This window comes from Leptosomus discolor, chromosome 5 (genome assembly GCF_034619465.1).
Source record: "Leptosomus discolor isolate bLepDis1 chromosome 5, bLepDis1.hap2, whole genome shotgun sequence".
NCBI lineage: Eukaryota > Metazoa > Chordata > Aves > Leptosomiformes > Leptosomidae > Leptosomus > Leptosomus discolor.
Genome location: NC_141395.1, coordinates 55,047,785 through 55,070,274, shown reverse-complemented (window position 1 = coordinate 55,070,274; position 22,490 = coordinate 55,047,785). Strand labels below are relative to the sequence as shown.

The following is a 22,490-nucleotide window of genomic DNA, read 5'->3' as shown; positions in this document are numbered from 1 at the left end:
CTACATGAGCCAATAAACAAAAAGGAATGAGACTACCAATGCTTCATAGCTCATACGAGCTCAGTAGCGCCAACAGCCCTATCCCCAAAGTGTCTGTAGTACACTGAAAGAGTTCTGGCGATAATATATAAATATGAAATCAATTGCTACACCAGACTAAAGAGCTTCCACTGACTATTCTCTTTCTGGGTAACCACTCTCTGAAAACCTAAACACACCCATTATGTGATGTGACTAGCAAAACCAGGAGACCATTTCACAAACCACCCAAAGGCTCTTCAGAAAGAAAGAGCATGTGGCTCATATGAATGAGGTTGACAAATACTATAGCCATCTCTCTAAGTTGTATGGTTCACACCTTATACTATCCACTCAGTTACTGTACTCATCTGAGATGAAACCGTAGATCCTACATGTAAGCAGCTAAAGCTCAAGCTTGTAATAACACTGGCATCTGATTCTAAAGAAATATTTAGAAATGTTTTCATCACAAACATCATTATGAAATAAGTATTTTACATACTGTGACGATGCATTTACTGAAATAATTTAGAAATTATGTGTACAAAGTAATTTTTTGTGCCATATAATTAACAGAATTTTAAAATATAGCAATCGTATATTAATTGAGCTCTTTGCCTGTTGTTTTTTATTTTTATTGCTAGATTTGTGTAAAGTTTTTTAATGGAAATAATTTGGTGACTTTATGCGGAATCAGTGCACTTTTTGGCAATGGATGCAAATTCACATGAAAGGGAAAAAAGTAATATTCTAACTTCACACGCATATTAACCATGAGCCAGCAGTGTGCCTTGTGGCCAAGAAAGCCAATGGTATCCTGGGGTGCATGAAGAAGAGTGTGGCCAGCAGGTCAAGGGAGGTACTCCTCCCCATCTACTCTGCCCTGGTGAGGCCACATCTGGAGTACTGTGTCCAGTCCTGGGCCCCCCAGTTCAAGAAGGACAGGGAACTACAAGAGAAAGTCCAGCAGAGGGCTATGAAGATGATGAGGGGACTGGAGCATCTCTCCTACAAGGAAAGGTTGAGAGACCCTGGGGCTCTTTGTCCTGGACAAGACTGAGAGGGGACCTTATCAACATTCACAAATATCTAAAGGGTGGGTGTCAGGAGGATGGAGCCAGGCTCTTCTCGGTGGTGCCCAGCAACAGGACAAGAGGCAATGGGCACAAACTGGAGCACAGGAAGTTCCACCTCAACATGATGGAAAACTTCTTTACATTAAGGGTGACAGAGCACTGGAACAGGCTGCCCAGGGAGGTTGCCCACAGAGCAACCTGCCTGGACGCAGTTCTATGCAACCTGCTCTGGATGATCCTGCTTTAGTAGAGGGGTTGGACTAGATGATCTCCAGATCTTCCAACCCCTACCATTCTGTGATTCTGTGATTCTGTTCCTATTCTCATGGGAAATTAATGGCTTTGAGTTCCACTATACTTCCACATACTTTCGTAGGGTAATAATGAACATTGTAAGTGTTTATATTCTAGAAAGAATGTGTATTCTGATACATTAATGAGATGCTCCGCATTGTTTTTTCGATGTATACATGAAAACCCAAAAGATTAGTTCTAAAATGAATATAGAAGCTGAAGAAAACAAAAGAATTAAAGGAACATTATTACTTAAAACACTTAATACACTTTAAGAGTAGGCAACCTCACTGCATTTTCAAAAATGTTTCATTCTGACCTTTGTTAGACAAACACAAGACGCTGTGGGTATAAAGTGCAGGCAACAACTGTGAACTGTATATGGAACAAACTAAGAAAAAAAGAGTGAAAAAAGGACTGATAGCAGGAACATGAAGGTTTTTTTGGCTGATTGCAACACAATCACAAAAGACTCCATTTTGTAAAGTAGGTTTGTTATGTGGCAGTTCATTTTGCAGTGCTGCATTTTCTTAGAAACTTGTGGAAGAATAAATATATCTACATATAGATAAAGGACAAATATAGAAATGTTTTTCTGCTTTCAGAGACTAAGTAAACTTGAGGACACTTTTCTTGTCCCTTGTAAAAATTAGATCTCACATGCAGTCTTCTCTCACCACTTTTCTTCTTCACCTTGCTTTGCCTTTGCCATTTGCAAAATACCAATTGATGCTGCAATGTGCAGCTCAGTTACAGTGTTACAAACCATGTACAGGGAAAATTAAATTTAATAACTTAAGTAAACTATGTGTAAACACAGAAAGCCCATAGGCTCAACACTAGTGTAGTAGATTTGTTCTTCATATTCAAATTTCATTTTTGCATATTTAATCATGATCTCACTTGCTACAAAGAATCCATTTCACTGGCTTTCTTTACTTTCAACTCTTCTATCACACTTTATTAAACATTCTTATCCTTGCTTTGCCAACCAAAATGCTGCCTAAGGCGAAGCAATAGGCTTTGTGAGTAGGAGGTGTTTTGGAGTGGAGAAGGAAAAAAAAATGTAAGTAAAAATACCAGTCTTTGGGTTCAAGAATTTGGAGAGGAGAACGTGTCCGGAGAGACATGCCAAATTTGCCTTTCACTCTCTAGTTACATGTGCACACCAACATATATCTGATTAGCATAATTTTAATATAAAACTACTAACACAGAAAAAAACTATTAAAATCTAAATCCGATGCTTTTGAGATAATGGACCTTAGAGCAACCCGTAAGTCTGAACAGATACCAGAAACCTTTTAAAAACACTTGTATGGTAAAATTGTCCCTTCTAAATATGGAGATTTTTTTATTCTTTTAAGTTGTACAGTGGGGTTTTTGTTTGTTCGTTTGTTTTCACACAATTCTACAGAGCAGTTCAGAACAATAAAAAAATCATGAAAATTTTTCTTTGGAAAATATTCAGAAGGGTTTGATTTCAACAGTGAAGTGAAGGGCAAAGAACTTGTTTCAGATACATTAAAAAATACAAGGGATAAGGGAACGGATTTCTTTCAAAGCATTTGAATGACCTCATTTATGATATCATCAGCACACACCAACATGAAAATACTTTTTTATATCACTGTTCTTTATTGTGGCTCATAATGTATATTTTGATTATATCTTGGCTGTAGTACTTAACAACAGTCATGTCTACAAGATGAAAATATTCCTATATATAAAAGTACAGTCTCCATGGAAATGCCATGAAAAAGAGGCTAGTCACATTTGATATTAAGAAGTATTTATGAAAAGTTTTTTAAGGAATTAAAAAATACTTTAATAGGTGATGAATCGTTTGTAATAGTCTCACAGGCCAACTGGCTAGTCATAAAAATGGCTATGACACTTTTAGTTATGCCCCTACAAGATAAATTACTTGTGTTTATTATGTGCCCCTAATTCTCTTTAATAAATTCTTCATCAAGTTTTACTAATCTGTTCTTACAAACAGATCTGGCAAGATCAATGTTTTGCTATTACATCTTCTGTTCATTCACATGCATGCATAACAAATTTCTCACACATATATAGCCAAATAGCACAGTTATTTAAGAAAATGTTAGCTAATGGAATAACTCATCTCTTTTACTGAACTTACATGAAAAAGTCCAAGTGGTCCCGATATATATGGCATTTTCATTCCCAGCAGATACTTCACTTGTGAAGTCACAACGTGTGTAGCCGCTCCTGTTGTCATTGCACTTATCACTGGTTCTGTTAACAAGAAAGTGGCGCTGCCCAACTGCAGCGTAAACATCGCTACCTGAAAGGCAAAGGCATGAGTATCAGCAGTCATAATAAAATGCAGCTTCCTGTTGATAGGACAATGAGCCAGGGTCCTTTTAATAAACTGTAAGATAAACGAGATAAAGATAAAAAACGAAAGTTCTTTGAAGGACAACTATATCTGAAAATGGAATCCATTGAAGCTCTGTGGGCTTACCTGCATTATCTTACATGCACCACTAGTTTAACAGACTCTATCACTATTTTAGTAACAAAAGCAGACTCAGAGAAACTGTCTTGATGCAATGCTTAGTATTAACTCCTCTCAAATATGTGAGCACAATAAACACTATAGAAACATCAACTCAACACGGCCAAATGAAGTAAAGCAACTCAAAAAGCGAGGGTGGTGCTAAAACTCTCCTGTTCGACTGCTATTCAGCCTGAGTAGGCAAAGGGCCATGTCTTGATCCAGCTTATTGATCGCCAACATGTTGATATCAGGATTCCAAATGTTAGTTGTTTCAACAGCTACCAAATTTATTAGGTGCTAAAACTATGGAGAGATGAGTCCCATGGTGAGAGCTTCGTCATCCTGTGGAGCCCTTCCCTGTGCCAGGCTGCTATGCCACCAGTTTTCCCTTCCCATGTGGTCACACAACAGCTTTGCTCTTCCTGCAGACCCTTAGCCTCCACACTGACCCTGTGCATGCTGTTCAATATACTATGATACTTAATGCTCTCATGCTACAGTATCATAATATCAAATATGACAAGTGTCACCAGTCCACTACCCCTAGTTACATCAGCTTCATATGTCAAGGTTTCTGATTTTGCAGGTATTCAGGTAAGGGAGCAACAGAATTTGCTTCAGATGATGGAGGACATAAAAATATTTATCTTCTTCACAGATAAACAGAGATGTTTATATAGTTACATGTTCTGTATGAACAGACTTTATAAACTTATAGTAAAAGTAAACTGTTTAAAGATCTGTAAAATCTACCTCCTGTGCACTGGAGAAATACTTGAAATAATTTAAAGGAGAATATCTGTATACAATCAGAAAATTTAAAATAGGGAGAAAAATTCAACATCCAATTTCATAAACAGAGTCCCATATATAAACTGGATTTCTCTGCTAGAAAGAAGAGTATACTTCAGCTCAGCTATATTCAACCTTGAAAATTATTTCTGCTTTGTTGCAACTTTTATAGCAGTTATTTCAGAGTACAGACATATAATGAAGGGATAATATTCCTCTCTAACCCAGAAATCTGGACTACAGTTGAATCTACAACTATTGTAGATATTTCGTAGGAATATAGGACAAATACCCAAAGTATTATTGTGTACTTCCGTGTTTTCTTCCCTTATCCCAGACTGCAATCACTCTTTTCTTCTGAAGAATGAGAATTGATAGCTTTTAATTCTTTGAATGAAAGATATTGCATACCTACGCATGGTACTGTGGTTAGCATAACACTTAATCCTTTTCCGATCCATACATTTACATTTAAACTATGTCCTCTTACAATGAGTTCTGCAGATTCGTTAGATTAAAAAGCAGTTTCTTACTTCTATAGTCTTTTGCATTTGCTATTCTGCATGAATGGTTACACGCTCTTGGCACAGAGTTGTTTGTTAGATATTTTCTAAAAGAGGATTATTTTGTGTTTATTATACTAAATATCACCCTTTTGGAATACATCATAGCCTCCTTTGCTTTATTTTGTTTTATACTGAAGCTAAAATAATAATTTCCAAATGTTATCACTCTTTATGCCTGAACACCATTTACTTTTTCACCATAAATCTCATCTGTATGCAGCAAGCTATGACTATAATAGCACAAAAGAAACAAAAATATCAAAGTGAGTGGCGTTTGATTTACCACAAAAAACTCTAGTGAGCAATTTCCTCTTCCATCTGAGAGAGTAAATCTGAGATTTTTTTTTCTATTTCCCATTAATAGCATGCGAACAACTCTGTACTACGAAAAATCAGAATATTGATTGTCATTCAAGATTGAGACTCAATAATGATAATTATTATTACACCCTCAGTGAGCAGTAGTTTAGTTAGTCAGGCCTAAAACCCGTAATTACAGACTTCAGATATTTTGTTTAGTTGTTTGTTCTAACAGTGTGCCTATTCATGTATTTAAAACATTCACAGTAGCAAAGTTCAAGAAACAAATTCTGCTTTCCCTAGTGATTTTTTGTTTGTTTTCCAAGATATTTGTATCGTATGGATGTGAAATTTCTGTGTAATAGCTGTTTCCAGAGCATGAGGTGTTTATTTAGCTATGGATTCAAAACCACAGAGACAATTCTGTGAAGCACATAATACCACAGAGAAATATTAGTTAATATTAACATTTCAGAGAAAGTTAATACAGTGAATTACAGGTGTCATGATGTCACAGCTTAGAAACCTTGTTGCAGAAGGGCAATGAAGCTGGTGAAGGGTCTAGAAGGGCAACAAAGCTGGTGAAGGGTCTGGAGAACAGGTCTTACGAGAAGCGACTGAGGGAACTTGGGTTGTTTAGTCTGGAGAAGAGGAGGCTGGGGGGAGACCTCATCGCTCTCTACAACTACCTGAAAGAAGCTTATAGTGAGGTGGGTGTCGGTCTCTTCTCCCAAGTAACAAGAAATAGGACAAGAGGAAATGGCCTCAAGTTGTGCCAGGAGAGATTTAGATTGGACGTTAGGAAGAATTTCTTTACTGAAAGTGTTGTCAGGCATTGGAACAGGCTGCCCAGGGAAGTGGTAGAGTCACCATCCCTGGAGGTGTTCCAAAAATGTGTAGAATTGGCACTTCGGGACATGGTTTAGCAGGCATGGTGGTATTAGGTCAATGGTTGGACTTGACGGTCTCAGAGGTCTATTGCAACCTAATGATCCTATGATTCTATGAATTTCAGCATCACTCTGAACATTTCCTACATTTCTTTTTTTTTTTTTTTTTTTACTTTAGATCTTCAGCATTTTAGGGGCATGTGACCCTGCTTCACAGGCAGTAACTAAAAGGTCACATTTCAAACATACTTTTTATTGTTTGTTTATAACCATGGGTTATGTAAAATACATTCAAACCCTGGCTACATTTTCAGGTAGATAATTTCTATAGCCACTCAGTTAAACAAGCAGCAGCCTATGCTGCTGAAGGTAGCTCAGGAATTCCATAAACAGCAGCAATGTTCCATCAGCATGTACATCCTGCTCTTTATTTACATTATTGTTAAATAAATACAATGTGCATCCACATATCTTCCATGGTGAAGGTCTAACAACGAAGCAATCAGAACAGAAAACATCCGGAGAGGATGGTGTAATTTTCAGCATAAGCTGGTATGGGGAACACCTGCTGTCCTTGCAACAGGAGTAATGTGCCAAAACTGCATAGATCAAGAGGGGGCAAAAAGTTGTTTTGAAACAAGCATCCCAAATCCAATTGCGTGCAAGCTTTCTTGACAGATATACTCAGTATTTTGGGGATTTATACAGGTCCAGATGAACTTTCCGGTTAACCCTCCACACTCAAGGACAGACATCCAGCCCACAGCTTGACTGCCACTGCTTTTTGCATAGACAGCATTTGAAACTAAGCTGAGCTGACTGCACAAGATTGTACCACACTGCGTTACGTCATAAAATCTTTCACCCATTAAGCAATAACCAAAATGTAGAAAGTTCTATATTCTTAAAGAAATTTCTGATAATCTGCTTTATTCTTGCTGTGGTCATGATGTGGGTTTTCCATCTTATTTTCTAATACACTGTATGATTTTTCTTCCTTCTTGATGCAGAAAGACTACAGGAAAGACTGACAGTGAAGTGTCAGAAGAGCAAAAACATAAAGTAAAAAAAAATGAATGTCAAAAATAGATAGTTTTCTCTTTTCATTATTTGTACTAATACTGGGCTTTTCTTAAACTGTAAAAGGAACAAAACTTTCAGATGTTTTAGGATTGTCTCCAGAATTTTTCATTTTTCAAAATTTAGTTCCTAGGGGGTGAAGGAACATTTCAGGGAGAGAAAAACCACAGTAACAAAAATATTTGAAAGGTGCATGGATACAGTTTCTTTGTGAAGCTTTTTCTTTATAACACACTATGTTAAAAGGCTCATTAAGAAGTAACTAACTTGGGATAATTGTGCTTTCACCAGGTATGCAGTCTTGGTTAATTTAATGTGAATAAAATCAAGAGCTATCATAGAAAAGAAAAAAAAAAAAAACAACACATAAGAAAGTGAGGGAAAGCAGCCTTGAGTTAATGCACAGTAAAGGAGAAAAGATGGTGGAACTAAATTATAAAACCAAGTGATTAGGCAGAAGTGGTGGAAGGTGTAAAAAAAAAAAATAGAAAAAAAGAAAACTCAAGTTGAGAATGGAAGAAAGATAGTGCAAAGGGAACCGTTTCTTGCAGCTGTACTGCTCCGTAATTTTACCCTCACAAGCAGATGAGAATGGGAACTTAGCCAGGAGAAGGGAAATGAGTAATTGCAAAAAGCAAAGCCCTCATGTTCATTAATTTAAGCTGTTTTGGTTATTGTCCACTTTCAATACTTTCTTCCCATGACAGCACACGGGGTTTGTTATTGTTATAATACTACTCTCACAGTGTAGTCGATCTAACATTATGGCCAGTAAAAAGATTCACTTCATAAATCACTAATCTCAAACTTTCTGTCCATATTACCTGCTGCATGAATTCTGTTTTGGAGGAGGAGTTTTAAATCCCTCAAAACTCCATGTTCTGGAAGGTTTGGCTTTTTTTTCACTGTTAAACCAAACAAAAAGTGGTGGTACTCTTTCTGATACTTTGCTGCTAAGACAAGATCATCCATGTGGAATATCTCAGAAGGCAACAGTACAGACCGTGAGCCTCTCATTTAGTATGTTTTGTTGGTTATCTCAAAATTGCAGGTTGCAAACTTCTTCTCCAGATAACCAGAAACGTTTTTTTCTTTCCAATACTGTACATCAGCAACTAATTATATGTTTTTAAAATACAGTAGGTGAAAAACTTACCAGTAAAAATGTAGAAGACTAGAATGCAATAACCAGCCATTTCTCATTCACACAAGAGTAGCACAACAAAATTCTGTAGTACTGTGGTTCTTAAGAGAATACAAATATTTTTCTAGGATAAATTTTTTTTTTTTCTCACTTCAAACTGCAAGCATCTTTTCTTTTTTTATTCAGCAAATTTAATTTTGAATTTCAGTTTAGTATGTTGGGGTTTTTTATCTACACATATATTTATTCAAGCATTCTTGCATATATAATGTACTAATAGGAAAAAAAAAATCTTACCCAACAACTTTATTTGAGGATTTTTTAATGCTGTAAAGGCATCACCCAATTCTAATTACAAAATCATTCCATAGGTATTTGTAACGTTCTGTAGTTTCCTCTCCCCATCAATACCTCTGAAGTATTTAATATAATAATAATTCCCTTAACTTGATTAGCTTTCCATGACCTACTTATCTTTCTAGAGTAGCAGTTACATAAACATTAAAAAATCTGCATTATACTTTCCATTCTGCTTTTAAAAATGAACTGGTCTCTGTGAATCATATGAAAGCATCATATGAAATGCTTTTGGTAATTACAGGTTTTATTTTATGTTTACTTATCTTCTGTTTTAATACTATGATATCTTCATCACGTTGCCTCTTAAGATAACTAAGTATCTTCCTTCTTTTATGAACACTCAGGAATCTGAAATTAATTACTTGAAAAATTTAGGCAGCTAAGCCCCAAATTTCAAATCTTATAAGCGTGACCAGAAACCAATTCCAATTTATTTCATGTCTTGATGGAATTGAGATTCACAGAACCCGCTCAGAGCTTGCCTCACATGCAAGGCACTGGCAGCGGTTTTTCTAGTTCTTCTCATTTCAATCGGACTTAAACAGGACATAGGCTGAGATAATTCAGCTGGTGCAGCTGAAGGCATATGAAAAAGCAGAACTTTTCAGAATGAAAGAGTAAGAGGTCCAGTGGCTTTAGATACCTAATGGGATTCTGCAACAGCTAGGCAAGAAATTTCTGCATCAGATTTTGAAGTTGAATCAAATGCAGGCACCAGCTTCCCACTTTAACACCCAAACCTCTCTGGGAACGACATAAGAGATTGTCAGGCTGTAAGCACAGTGTTCACACATTAAGAGCTCTGTGCAAGCTCAGAGGACTCTGCTGTTACAAGCACCCTGCATACTATGCAGTGTTACGTTGCACACACTGGTGCGATGGTACGGCACATGCAGCAGCCAGGCACAATCAGCATCAGCTCTACTCCATATGTTGTCTGTGGGGTTTCCCTCATACTGCTACCCCTAGTCACAATTCTGTGACCAATAAAGAATGAAAAAATGTAACAGAAATGACCATGCTTCTTGTTATTTCCTGCAGACTAACATAAGCATAGGCCCCAGTTCCTGCCAAGGGTGCAGGCCACTGGAGATCCCATTCTGGGCTCCTTCACTTATCCTCTGTATGGTAGAGGGATCCAAAGCACCAAGCACAGGTGTCTGAGTTTCTTTCAAGAGGCCAGGTACCCAGGAAATGTTGCTATGTCAAGTGTTGGAACATGTCTTCCATTTTAACATTTACAAGGAAAGAGGGAAACCTTCTTTGAAGACCTGAGCAGTTGGCAATGGATAAAGGAACTCAGCACTTGTGGTCAGAATAGGAAAAGAAGAAATTTAAAAGACCTCTGATCAGTTGAATAAGCTTTGGAGAATCATTTGAAGACATCTGGTTTACTAATTTATTTCCTTTTAATGATGGGTGTGTGAACTTTAAAGAGAATTTAAAGATGTTTTACCTACTATTTTTAATTATTGGATATTGTATAGTATTTCTCTTCAAGCCAAGAGCAATAGAAAACCTCAGGAATATGTCAGCACTTACTAGGAGCTGATTCATGTTCTGTTTCTGAAGGAGAAGGAAAAGGAGCACCAACAGCAACTGAGTATTATATTAGAGCTGACTGAATGTGCTTTTACTTCATATTGCCACACCCTAGGCACAAGTATACAGACAAATACCACATCTCAACAACAGAGCAGTAAATTCTTAAAACACATTCGTTTCATCGCTCATGAAAGTTAGACCAGACCCATGGTCAGTTTGTCTCAGAGAAGCGAAAAAAAATTATTACAAAACTCATAGCTGCCACAAATGCAATGCATCAGTAGCACACAGAATATAAGTTCTCCACTGACCTGAATGATTCCTCCTAGAAATGACACTGCTGCTGCAACTCCAATTCTCTGCATTTCGAACTCTGATAGGCCTAAAACTTTTGAGTAATTGTTTGTAGTGAAATTAGTGCTGACTGAAGGAACAAGACGCTCAACTGCATTGGCAGATATTAAGGAAGTTAAAGCAAAAGTTCCTGTAAAGAAAAGCCACCAATTAGTCACCAACAATTCTATACCTGTCTGTACTCATGACTCACAGTCTGTTTTTCAAAACTTTGCCATTATGAGAAAAAGTTTCAATTTGTGCGTTCCTGTCGTGCTAAGAACAATTTTTAAGGTAATTTTTTAGGCAACACACATTTATTCATGTAAAATACAATTTGTACTTGTGAATTAAATGTCAATTTTTTGTGAGCATATTCATTTAAACATGTTAACAAAATAGGTTTAAACACAACAATTAACATGATTTCAAGTTATCAGAAATCCTTTTAACTCATCCTGGGTGTGATGAAATAGCTTTTTGTCTAAGGATCCCAAATGTTCATCATTCAAATTTCTAGAGCCAGTAATTCATACTGTATACATAGTACCTAGCCCATTATAGTTAGCAGATGTATATGTTCAAAAACTCAGCAATACCTGCACTATAATAAATGGAGGCAGATTATGAGAGAAACACTTATTTGCTGAGCGAGGTAAAGCAAGCTTAATGACACATAGACAAACAAGGATGATAATTCAATATTTAAAAGTACAAACCATCATACAGAGTTGTAAAAGCATAAGAAATGCCCTACTGTTTCAGACCAACAGTCTGGTCAGTTGTTGCCCAGCACTCTGCCTCCAGCTGTGGCAATCAGAGGTGTTACCCGGGGAAAACACACAAACCTGGCCACTTTCTGCAGGTCATTCCCCTCATAATCCCCCAGCATCCGTAGCTGTTGTGTTCGGGAAGGACGTCCTTATCCACCCTTTTTAGATTTTGTTTATGGACTAGCATTATTTAATTTGTTGAATCTCTGAATCTGCTTGTATTTTCTGCCTCCACAATGTCCTCTGGGAGCAGGTTCCAGAAGTTCACCATCTGCTGTAGTATTTTCTTTAATCTATACTTTTTAAGTCTTTTAAAGTGATCTCTCACCAACTTCATTGATCTCCCCTTATCTCTACTGTGCAGGATCTGCTGAATACAGTTCTATTTTCACCTTGGCCTTATAGAGTAAACCTCCCAGCATGAATTCCTTGGGAACGTACCAGGTACACCTCCACCCTGAAAAAAGACCTTTAAGTCCTACCTTTTGCTTCTTATCTGTTAACCCGCTAATAATGACTAAAAGAACTTTTCTTCTATCACAAGGGCAACATGATTTCTTTAGTAACCTTTGGTGTGGAACTTTATCAGTAGCTGTTTGACCATTCTAATGTCTTATATTTAAAGTATTTCCTTTTTCCATGTGCTTACTGACACTCATACAGTACTCTAGGAGGTTAGTAAGGTAGGATTGTGCTTTTCAGGAGTCACATTAACTCCTCTCCAACAGGCTGTGATTATACATATCTTTTAGTGGTCTTATTTTTTATTATAGCCTATAATAACAGGGGTGCAAGACAGGTCTGCAGTTCCCAGGATTCCCTCCAGAGCCCTTCTGACAGATGACATTACACTAGTAACTTCACAGTCCTGTGGCCTTGTCACAGAATGTCCCTGTTAGTTTTGTCAGAAAGGTGTCCCACCAGTTTCTTTCTCCAGGTTCCTGATTTTGATGCATTTAAAAGCGTTAATTATCAGTTTGATGATCCACTCTTCAAATTCCTTTTTTTTTAGCCTTCTAAACTTCCTGCATATGTTCAACCTACCACATTTCACGGCTTTCCTGCTTATCTAATTAGGTCAAGCTTTCCATTTTTCAAGCACCAAATTCTTCCCTATACTAGTCCCCTTACTTTTCCTGTTGAGCATAAAGGGTTTTCTTGCATCACATTTTCTTTTTTTTGAATCATGATGCACATTTTACCTGGGCCTATAATACTTTTTTTTTTCCCAAGCAGGTTGTAGGTATTTTGCTTTTCAGATTGCTTTTCTTTATTTTAAACCTCTTCTCTCATTTTTACTTTTTTAAAAAAGAAACAGTTTGCATAAAATTGGATTTGAAAACACTTTACATACATAAAATTATATCTGAAATCAAAGACCTATATATGGTATTATGACAGATGAAGCTGTCTCAGAGGATGTTCCAAGATCAATTATACCAAAAACAGTCATGAAAAAGGTGTAGGGGTTAGCTGCTCAGGTGAGTAATCTTTTAAAGTAGATCAGCTGTATCACAGAAGAGACATATTAAGTGAGTAAAAGTTGACAGAACTGAGCCATTAATGAATTTTCCATTTCATACTAACATAACTGACTTCACTAACAAAGGGCACTTTTATAGCCTATATACATATGGAGAGCCCTGCTGATCTTACAGAAAATGCTGGTGGGAGATTGTCACCAATTTACATGAGGAATTACAGAGCATTTGGGGATCTGAAGCAGGAGGTATAGCTCCAGTTCAGCCTGCACACCATAAGGCCTTAAGCAGGGCTGGTGGGACGAGTGCATAAGACGTTTCTACTGGAAGGATCAACAGCATATGTCACACACATTTATTTTAAAGAAAAAAAAAAAGTCTTCATGACTGAAAAAGAACTGGTTTGTTGCTTTTTTTTTCTTAAGATGAAATTCTGGAATAGACACCTGTGAAAGGCACAGGTTTCCCACCAAGGACTGTGCGTCAATCCGCAGCTACGGAGCTGTGGTACTCAGCAAATGATTCTCTGAATGGTATTCCCTCCCAAGGATAAAACATCAGACTTAACAGCTTGTACTTACCCATTTTATCATCTGTTTTCATTACTATGTCAGCCAGACACTTATTTACCTACTTTCCTACATATGAACATATGATGGATCCTTTTTTCCTAATAGTCTTACACCAACAAACTGCTGACAATACACTGCTAAATTATTCATTTTCAAAACAGCGAAACAGCTTTTTAATATAGGTTCATGTTTTACCAAGTATACTGATCTATCTCTACTCAATAATCAAAATTATTTTCCAAATTCTAAATTTTCACTATTTTTTAATTCTTCTCTTTCTTACATGAAGTGAGTACATTCTGTCGTTCATTACAACATGAGGTCATTAACAGAATCCACAGATCCTTCTCGGACATGAAAAGGCTCACATACTTTCTGTGCCTTTAGGGAAAACAAACTTTCCGCTTTCCTTTAGCTCTAAGGCAATTTATAGCTCTTCAGCAATTTTTAATAATTTCACTGAATAATTTTGAACCAAATAGTTGTTCAAAATATGTGGCTAACTCCTTACTAAAGCACTGCATGCAGTTGCACGAGCAATAAGATTCTGCAGAGTTGGGTTTGTGTGTGATTACACAGAACCATCCTACCTCCTTTCAGGAGTTTTTCTCCTCCACAAGGAAAACATACCTCCTCCCTGCTTAAATCTACTGACAGCCACAGAGGCTGCTTCCCTTCACCCAGTCCTACCATGGTTTACTACTGGGCCTGTCTCACCCTTCCTGCAAACTTCAGAGGCCACCAAGTGCCCAGTTCTGCACACCAAAGAATTTGTTGTTCAATCTCATGAACGTTATTTCCAGCTTCCATCCTTAACTTACATTTTTTGAAGTCAGAAACAGAGCATTCGCCAACTTATTAGGAGAGCAAAGTTATATAACTCTTGCAGCTGCTGTTGGCTTTGCTGAGGGTAAAAAAGTAACTCATAACTGCTAGCATAGTAGCCAGAGAGCACATTTTGCTGCCTACTTTTTACTCTGCAAGTGGACAGGAGTTGTGCTGAACTCATTGGGAGAATCTCTAGCTTTACAAGAGCGGGTAACAGGCACAGAAAGCCTTTCTTCTGAGAAATGTGGGGTTTGTGTTTTAGACAGGTGAGAAGTAATGTGTGTTTTCTATGGTTTAAGAAGCAGACAAGCCCTTTTCATTCCTGTTTGCATGTATCTTGTTGGCAGAGTTCTTTGTTTAAATCTTAGCCCAAAGCAGATTTCTAGAGTTAAAATACAAAAGCCCTTAGTAAACGACATTTACAAAGGAAGTGTCAACGCAATATCAAATTATAATGGCAGGAGTAACTCCAATATATTCTTAATGGGGCTCTTTAAAGTACTGGCAAAAATAGTCATAAAAAGAAGCATGAAACCATCTTATTTCTGTTTACTCTTATATAATTTTCCTTCCATTGATCTTACAACAACAAAAAAATGTTCGGTTTCCAATTCCTTATTTCTGAAAATATTTTTAGCAAATAGGCACTTACCTGTCGCAACATGCCGTCCCGTTCCAAATATGGCATAAGTAATGACAGGGAAGAAAGAGCCATATAAACCAAAAACTGGATGGACTGAAGACAGAACAGCAAATGCCAACCCTATAGAAAGTTAAATGGAATTACTTCACTATATGAAGATAAAACTGTTCTGCAATCAATTTTTCTGATGAGGAAACATCTACAATTTTATTAAAAGCAGGAAAAAACCCACTGTCATTTACAAAAACCTAGAGCAGAAGTCAATCACTGTACAATTAGGATCAGGAAGAACTGTGGAAAGTTTTTCATCTATTATCTGTCATCAAAATCCTCATACTTTCTTCTGAGTCTTGGTCACGCGCGGAAACAAATGGGTCACAGATACAATCTATGGCACCAGCCACCATGTTTCCAGGTTGTCTCCATCACTAGTTCCGAACCTTTTTTTTAATAGACCATCCTCACAGCAGGAGGCAGAACTGTTTCACCCCCATCCTCACAAACAAAGGTTTGAGACTGACAGGGTTCCAGGCAGTTAGATGTCATTTCTTGCAAATAGTTCAAAACCTAGAATTTTGGTTTGGATGGAGACACTTCAGTCTGCTTTTTTTCTAATTTCTTAAACCAAAAAGTATTCCAGAGTTCACTGGTTTTAGGTGTCTGGTTTTTTTAATCCTTTATGTATTTTTTTTTTTTTTGTTATGTAAAGCTGTTGATCCAGAAAGAGAAAGTATTTGACTTTCACGTTGAGATGGAAGATTGGTTAGGATTTGTTAATTGAATTGATTAGAATTTAACTTTACAAACTTACTAGTTACCTTCGCTGTTTAGCATCCACCATCTTACAAAGTCTCAGAATATGCCAAGAAATTTTCACTTAACAGAGACACTCCTGCAAAGCAGCTTTGATTGCTGTACAACTTTATATACTTCAGTCTGCAAAGACTTAACAAATCAGCAGAAAGAGAGACTCCCCAGACTGCTTCAGACCAGCAGTCTCTTCTACCATTTCACAGGTTTTCCTCCTAGAAACTAAGAGTAGGAGAAGTTGCCTGGCAGAGTTTCTTCATAAATCTTGATAAATACCTTGTCATGGGCTAGGGAAGACAGAATTGGCTTGTGTAACACATAAGGTACCTTTTTGAAGTCCACCTTCAACCTGGGTGACCAGTCTAAGCTAGAATATATGTGTGTACTGGGAGAATGACCACACACAGTCTGTGACAGAGGTGATTCAGACCAATGAAATTGAGTTGCCTTCTATGCACATTTGAAATCTCCAAAGAAAATTAGGTATGTAAGATTCACTGTTCTCGCCAAACTTTCCTGGCCACTCCAGAAAGCATTATTTGCCTGAAGCACTGGTATATGAGGTTTTAAGAATGTGGAGAGTGCCAAAGGCTATCTTTGCTTATAGACTTTCAGTGTCAATTCAGAACATCTTGATTCAAGAGCTCTCTTCTTGAATTTGGATTTAGGTCTATGACAAAGAGCACATGGTGGGGGGGGGGCAATAAAATGCTGAAAGGCCAGAAGTGTCAAGTTCCCTGTGAAGCAGACAAGGCCCAGCAGTTCACCTGTTCTTAGAAAAACGTCATGGTGATGATTTTGCTGAGATGGATCTTACAGGGATCATCTTCATCCACACTGCACTCAGCAAAGCAGCACCATCAGTTACAACTTGGAGAGGAGATATTTTAAAACATGTCTGTTTTAAACCTTTGATGTCTTCTTTTAAATAGAAATGGACTTCGCTGCTCTTTTGCCTTTTAATTAGCATAGCACGTCACTTCTGGGTTTTTTTCTTAACACATCATTATCATGAACCAGGAAGATCTTTGAAAAGAAATTGTAGTTTTACATCCGTGTTCACATGATCAATAGATGTAAAAGAAGATTATGACCCAAGAGCAACACAGAAGGGGGTGCCTGAAGAGAATAAAAACAGCACAGGAAAGAACTGCATGAGCCTATCCAGATAAAAGTGAACATGGGGGGGAAAAAAGAAAGAGAAAAGGAGAAGGAGATTTTTAAGGCTTGTTCAACACTGAAAAGATCTTCTATTATGATGGATGGTTATCTTATGAACAAAAACAAACAAAAATTATGTAATTAACTACCTAGTAGAATTCCACTCACACAGATATTCCAATTTTACAAAAAAAAAAAAAATCCAAAAAACATTATTCAAGCCTAATTTGTATTCCTTTCCCAAAACTAAATGAGCAAAACTAGTATCACTTCAGCCACACTAATTATAACAGCATAGAATCTGAGAATCATAGAATCATTAGGTTGGAACAGACCTCAAGATCATCAAGTCCAACCGTTGACCTAATACCATGCCCACTAAACCATGTCCCAAAGTGGCAATTCTACAGGTTTTTGGAACACCTCCAGGGATGGTGAGTCCACCACCTCCCTGGGCAGCCTGTTCCAATGTTTGACAACCCTTTTGGTAAAGAAATTTTTCCTAATGTCCAATCTAAACCTCTCCTGGTGCAACTTGAGGCCATTTCCTCGTGTCCTATCGCTTATTACTTGGAAGAAGAGACCGACGCCCACCTCACTACAACCTCCTTTCAGGTAGTTGTAGAGCAATAAGGTCTCCCCTCAGCCTCCTCTTCTCCAGACTAAACAACACCAGTTCCCTCAGCTGCTCCTCATAACACTTGTGCTCTAGACCCTTCACCAGCTTCGTTGCCCTTCTCTGGACACGCTCCAGCACCTCAACGTCTTTCTTGTAATGAGTGGCCCAATAACTTACATAACTGAAATGAAGTGACCTTTCTGAGTGGACAGTTATAAGGGAAATACACTAGATTTGACACTGAATGTTGAGCCAGCCATTTACTTTACAAGCACTATTGGGAAGAGGTCTATAAATCCTGATTCAGATGATCTGCAAAGTTCTATACATTTAAGATCCTCACCCATTAAACAAAAGGAATTCCCTAATACTAAGACAGAGTATTACAAATATAGAACTTTTTCATCTGAAAAGATTCCTGTTTCCAAAAACTCTTATTCACATGCTGCAGAACAGCTACATAATGCACAGGAAACTCACCTTGGTAAGTTCCTTTGTATGCTTTCCTCCTTGCACTTCTTTTCAAAATGTTTGGACTCTTATCAGTTATTTCAAAGGAAGCACAGAATTCCCTCTTTGCTAGGAAAGGTTAACAATTTTGAAAGATATATTTTAAAATATCAAGACCATTTTGCAGAAAACAGATTAAGTTCATATTGTTTTTAAGTTTGTGCTTGCATTGTGTTAATTTTGGACCTTGAAGTTTTCCTTACAAAATATACATGGGTTACTTTTAATAGGTCTTTATCCTAAGCAGCTTTATCACTCAGTTCAAGAGGAGGTTAGCTTAAAAGTTGTACAAAACAAAACTAAGGGCACAGTAATACACCCCAGGCTAAGCTAAAATATTTCCAGAAAAGGGTCCACTGGTTCTTTTACTATTCAATTTTTCAATTAATGCAAGATTAAGAACAGTATACATTGTTCTTTCAACATTTACAAGGAAAACAAGGGTTCAGCTACCACAAAATATTCTGTCACCATCTGGCTGTAAAAGCCATTTCTCTCTTCTTTACATGTGTTTGTTTTTGTGTTTCCTAAGACCTTCCGAATCTGAAGCATTTGACAATTATGGGCAGACTGTGTTTGATCCTGCATAAGCTGTGGATAGAGTACAAGAAGCTCAACCCAGCCCTAGACCGCGCACAGAGAAACTGTGTCAACATCTCAGTCCAGCTCCCTGAACAGGGCTGAGGGAAACAGAGGGGCACAATCTGAATGAACCCTTACAATCAGAAAAGCTGGCCAACAGAAATCCAGAGTCAGTCCTGTTAAACTGTGGAAACAGGGTGTAACGGGTCTGCGTGGCAAGGTTTTGGTAGCGGGGGGTTACAGGTGTGGCTTCCGTACGAAGTTGCTAGAAGTTTCCCGTATGTCGGATATAGCCAATGCCAGCTGGCTTTAAGATGGACCCGTCGCTGGCCAAGGCCGAGCCAGTCAGCGACAGCGTTTTTCGCCTCTGTGATAACGTATTTAGGAGAGTGAAAAAGTTGTTGCGCAGCAGTAATTGCAGCGAGTGAGAGGAGTGAGAATATGTGAGAGAAACATCCTGCAGACACCAAGGTCAGTGAAGAAGGACGGGGAGGAGATGCTCCAGGCGCCGGAGCAGCGATTCCCCTGCAACCTGTGATGAAGACCATGGTGAGGCAGGCTGTCCCCCTGCAGCCCATGGGCGGTGGAGCAGATGACTGCCTACACCCTGTGGAGGGCCCCCACGCTGGAGTAGGTGGATACCTGAAGGAAGCTGTGACCCTGTGGGAAGCCTGCACCGGAGCAGGTTCCTGGCAGGACCTGTGGCCCGTGGAGAGAGAGAAGCCCACGCTGGAGCAGGTTTGCTGCTAGAGACCCCGTGAGGGGGGCTCACGCTGGAGCAGTCGGTTCCTGAAGGACTGCACACCATGAAGGAGACCCACGCTGGAGCAGTTCATGAAGAACTGAACCCGTGGGAAGACTCATGCTGGAGAAGTCATGGAGGACTTTCTCCCATGAGGGGGACCCCACATTGGAGCGGAGAAACGTGTGAGGAGTCCTCCCCCTGAGGAGGAAGGAGCGGCAGAAAACAACAGTGTGATGAACTGACCCCAACCCCCATTCCTTGTTTTCCCCCTGTGCCTCTGGGGGGAGGAGGGAGAAAAATCGGGATCAAAGTTAAGCCCGGGAAAGGAGGGAGAGGTGGGGGGAAGGTGTTTTAAGATTTGGTTTTATTTCTCATTACGCCTCTCTGAGTTAATTGGCAATAAATTACATTTTTCCTTTAATCGAGTCTGTTTTGCCCGTGACAGTAAATGCTGAGTGATCTCCCTGTTCTTATCTCAACCCCACAAGCCTGTTGTTATTTTTTTTTCCCTCCTCTCTCCTGTCCAGTTAAGGAGGGGGAGTGATAGAATGGCTTTGGTGGGCACCTGGCATTTTGGCCAGAGTCAACCCACCACAAAGGGTTATACCCTGCCCAGCAAGCCCCCAACATCGAACAGGAATTTTGCTTTACTCACAGGCTTGCTGCAGAGAAATATCTCTTGTTTACTGGCAGATAGTCAAAACATAAATCCAGACCTTATTTTTTCCCTTTCACGCATAGACCTTTCACAGTCCTTTTTATTTTAGGTTTGTAGAAGCAATGTCTCGTTCTTTTCATGGTGAGGTCACAGCAGTCAGGCTAGAGCTAAAATTACCAGCCTTTGACTCTAGTCCTGGCTCCATTTGTTAGTTTTTTGCTCCCGTTACTGAAGCGTGTCAATCATGTGCAAGACCAGAGAGGCATTCTAAAACAGAATTAGTGAAGAGTTCAGGCTTTCTGATTAGGCATATGATGTTCTAAAGGTTCAAATACTTTTAAAGATATAATCAGTAGTATATTTCAGCTCATTTCATTAATTTTCATATTAAACTTCTCTACAATGCATTCCATGTGCTCAAGAACTAGTCAAAAGACAGGAAACATTGTTTTAATTTTTTCAGTCCAAACAGTAACAATACTCAAAAGAAATAGATCATAAAATAAGAATCCCACATAATCTTCACTAGTAATATGGAGAAGCCTCCATGGCAGTGACATTAAGGTTTTCAAATAAGACTATAAATTCCATGGAAAGAAGTGCAAACAAAGAATAAACAGTAAGTTCAGATACAGTACATTAATATTGTGGTTCTTAAAGATACCTCCTTATCATAAGATAACATTGTGGGACATTGTTTCATTGAAAATCATGCTCTCTGACTAGCACCAGATGCATAACAATTCTCTGGCACACCACACTGAAAAACCAGAGAAGTTGCACCACTATTGGTAATGTCAAATGCAAATAAGCACAAAATAACAAGATTGACACAAATAGATACAAGGCCATGTCCTACCACGGGAGAATGGTCTCAGTTTAAGTTGATAGTTTCTGCTATGTAGGCTAGTGCCAAAATTACAGCAATAAGAAAATATTTTCCATAGAAACAGCTATGAATCATCAGAGTATGGTCAACTAGTTAACAATTTTCTGCATCTGGAAAGACGTCTATGATACATACATATGTTCTGAGGAAATCTATACCATGTCTTTTGGAAATATGATCTGCATGAAGAAGCAGGAAAAGTAGTAAGTCTATAATTAATCGAGGAGTTTCCAAATTTATATCATTTACTGTTTACTATAAGCTATACATTTGAAAGTTTTTCTGGTAGTGTATACATTCAAACAACTTCTGTTATTGTAATGTTTTATTCTTAAATTCTTATACTGAGATGGTCAGACCCCAGGTGTAGGGAACCCAAAATGACACTAACATATCTTATCCCACTCAAAATGTTATCTGCAGCTGTGATCATTCTCTGATGTATCAGAAAAAGACAATTTCTCCCTTTGTTCACAAAGCTGGATTATGTAGTAAGAAAGGTATTTCCTGTAGATGCCCTAAAATGTAGAATTAACACACATATATAATGAGTCTCCTATCAATCCTTCTTGGAGAACCAACAAATCAGACATTCAATGGTTCCTATCTCAGGCTTTAATTTCTAACTCCAGGATAGCTAACTTTTACTGAAGAAAAAAAAACCACAGAAAACATTTTAAATATTATATTATGTAACAATTTTGCTGTATAAACCTATAGTTCTGGAAGATTCTTTGATTCCGGCTTGTTAAAAGTTATCCTCTGGAACTAACGTCATTTATCTCCAAACACTGTAAAGCTCAGTATTGGTTCTCTCCATGGTGCACACACGCACACATCAAACTTGCAAGATCTCTGTTTCCTAATGGCACCATTTGCTGGGGCTACACATGTGGATTGTACCTTCTGTTGACTTATTTAAAGACAAAGTACCAAGAGCTTAAAATTATTCCTTAGTTCTTCTGTCATTCAAAGCCTGAGGCAAATGAAGAATATAAAAGCAAGATGAGAGGACAGATTCTGAAAAATGTGCCATAATTCTTTCAGAGACCACACAAGTTTGAGTTAGCAACCATTCTCTCTTTGTTGAGGGATGCTTCAGTGCAGTTCCTTCCCATGGAACTGTCCCCTTGAGTCTGGCGAGAGTTAAGCATCTCAGCTGTATTAGTAGTAGTAGCTGAATTCACAGTACTTCACAGTATCTGAAATGCAGCTTTCCCAGTGTACCATCTGACAGCTACATCAAAAGTATATTTCAAAAAGCACTGTTCTATTCTGCCACTTTGCA

The 22,490-nt window shown here is 38.2% G+C and overlaps 1 protein-coding gene across 1 annotated transcript in view; it reads right to left on the bottom strand.

Moving 5' to 3' along the window:
* SLC26A7 (solute carrier family 26 member 7) overlaps positions 1-22,490 on the bottom strand; it is a 69,269-nt gene that overhangs the window by 36,471 nt on the left and 10,308 nt on the right. The window contains exons 2-4 of the mRNA XM_086465491.1: positions 15,238-15,348; positions 10,910-11,082; positions 3,541-3,705 (exon numbers count right to left, since the gene is read on the bottom strand). Of these exons, the coding sequence (XP_086321617.1) occupies positions 3,541-3,705; positions 10,910-11,082; positions 15,238-15,348 (449 nt within the window). The remainder of the gene's footprint in view (positions 1-3,540; positions 3,706-10,909; positions 11,083-15,237; positions 15,349-22,490) is intronic.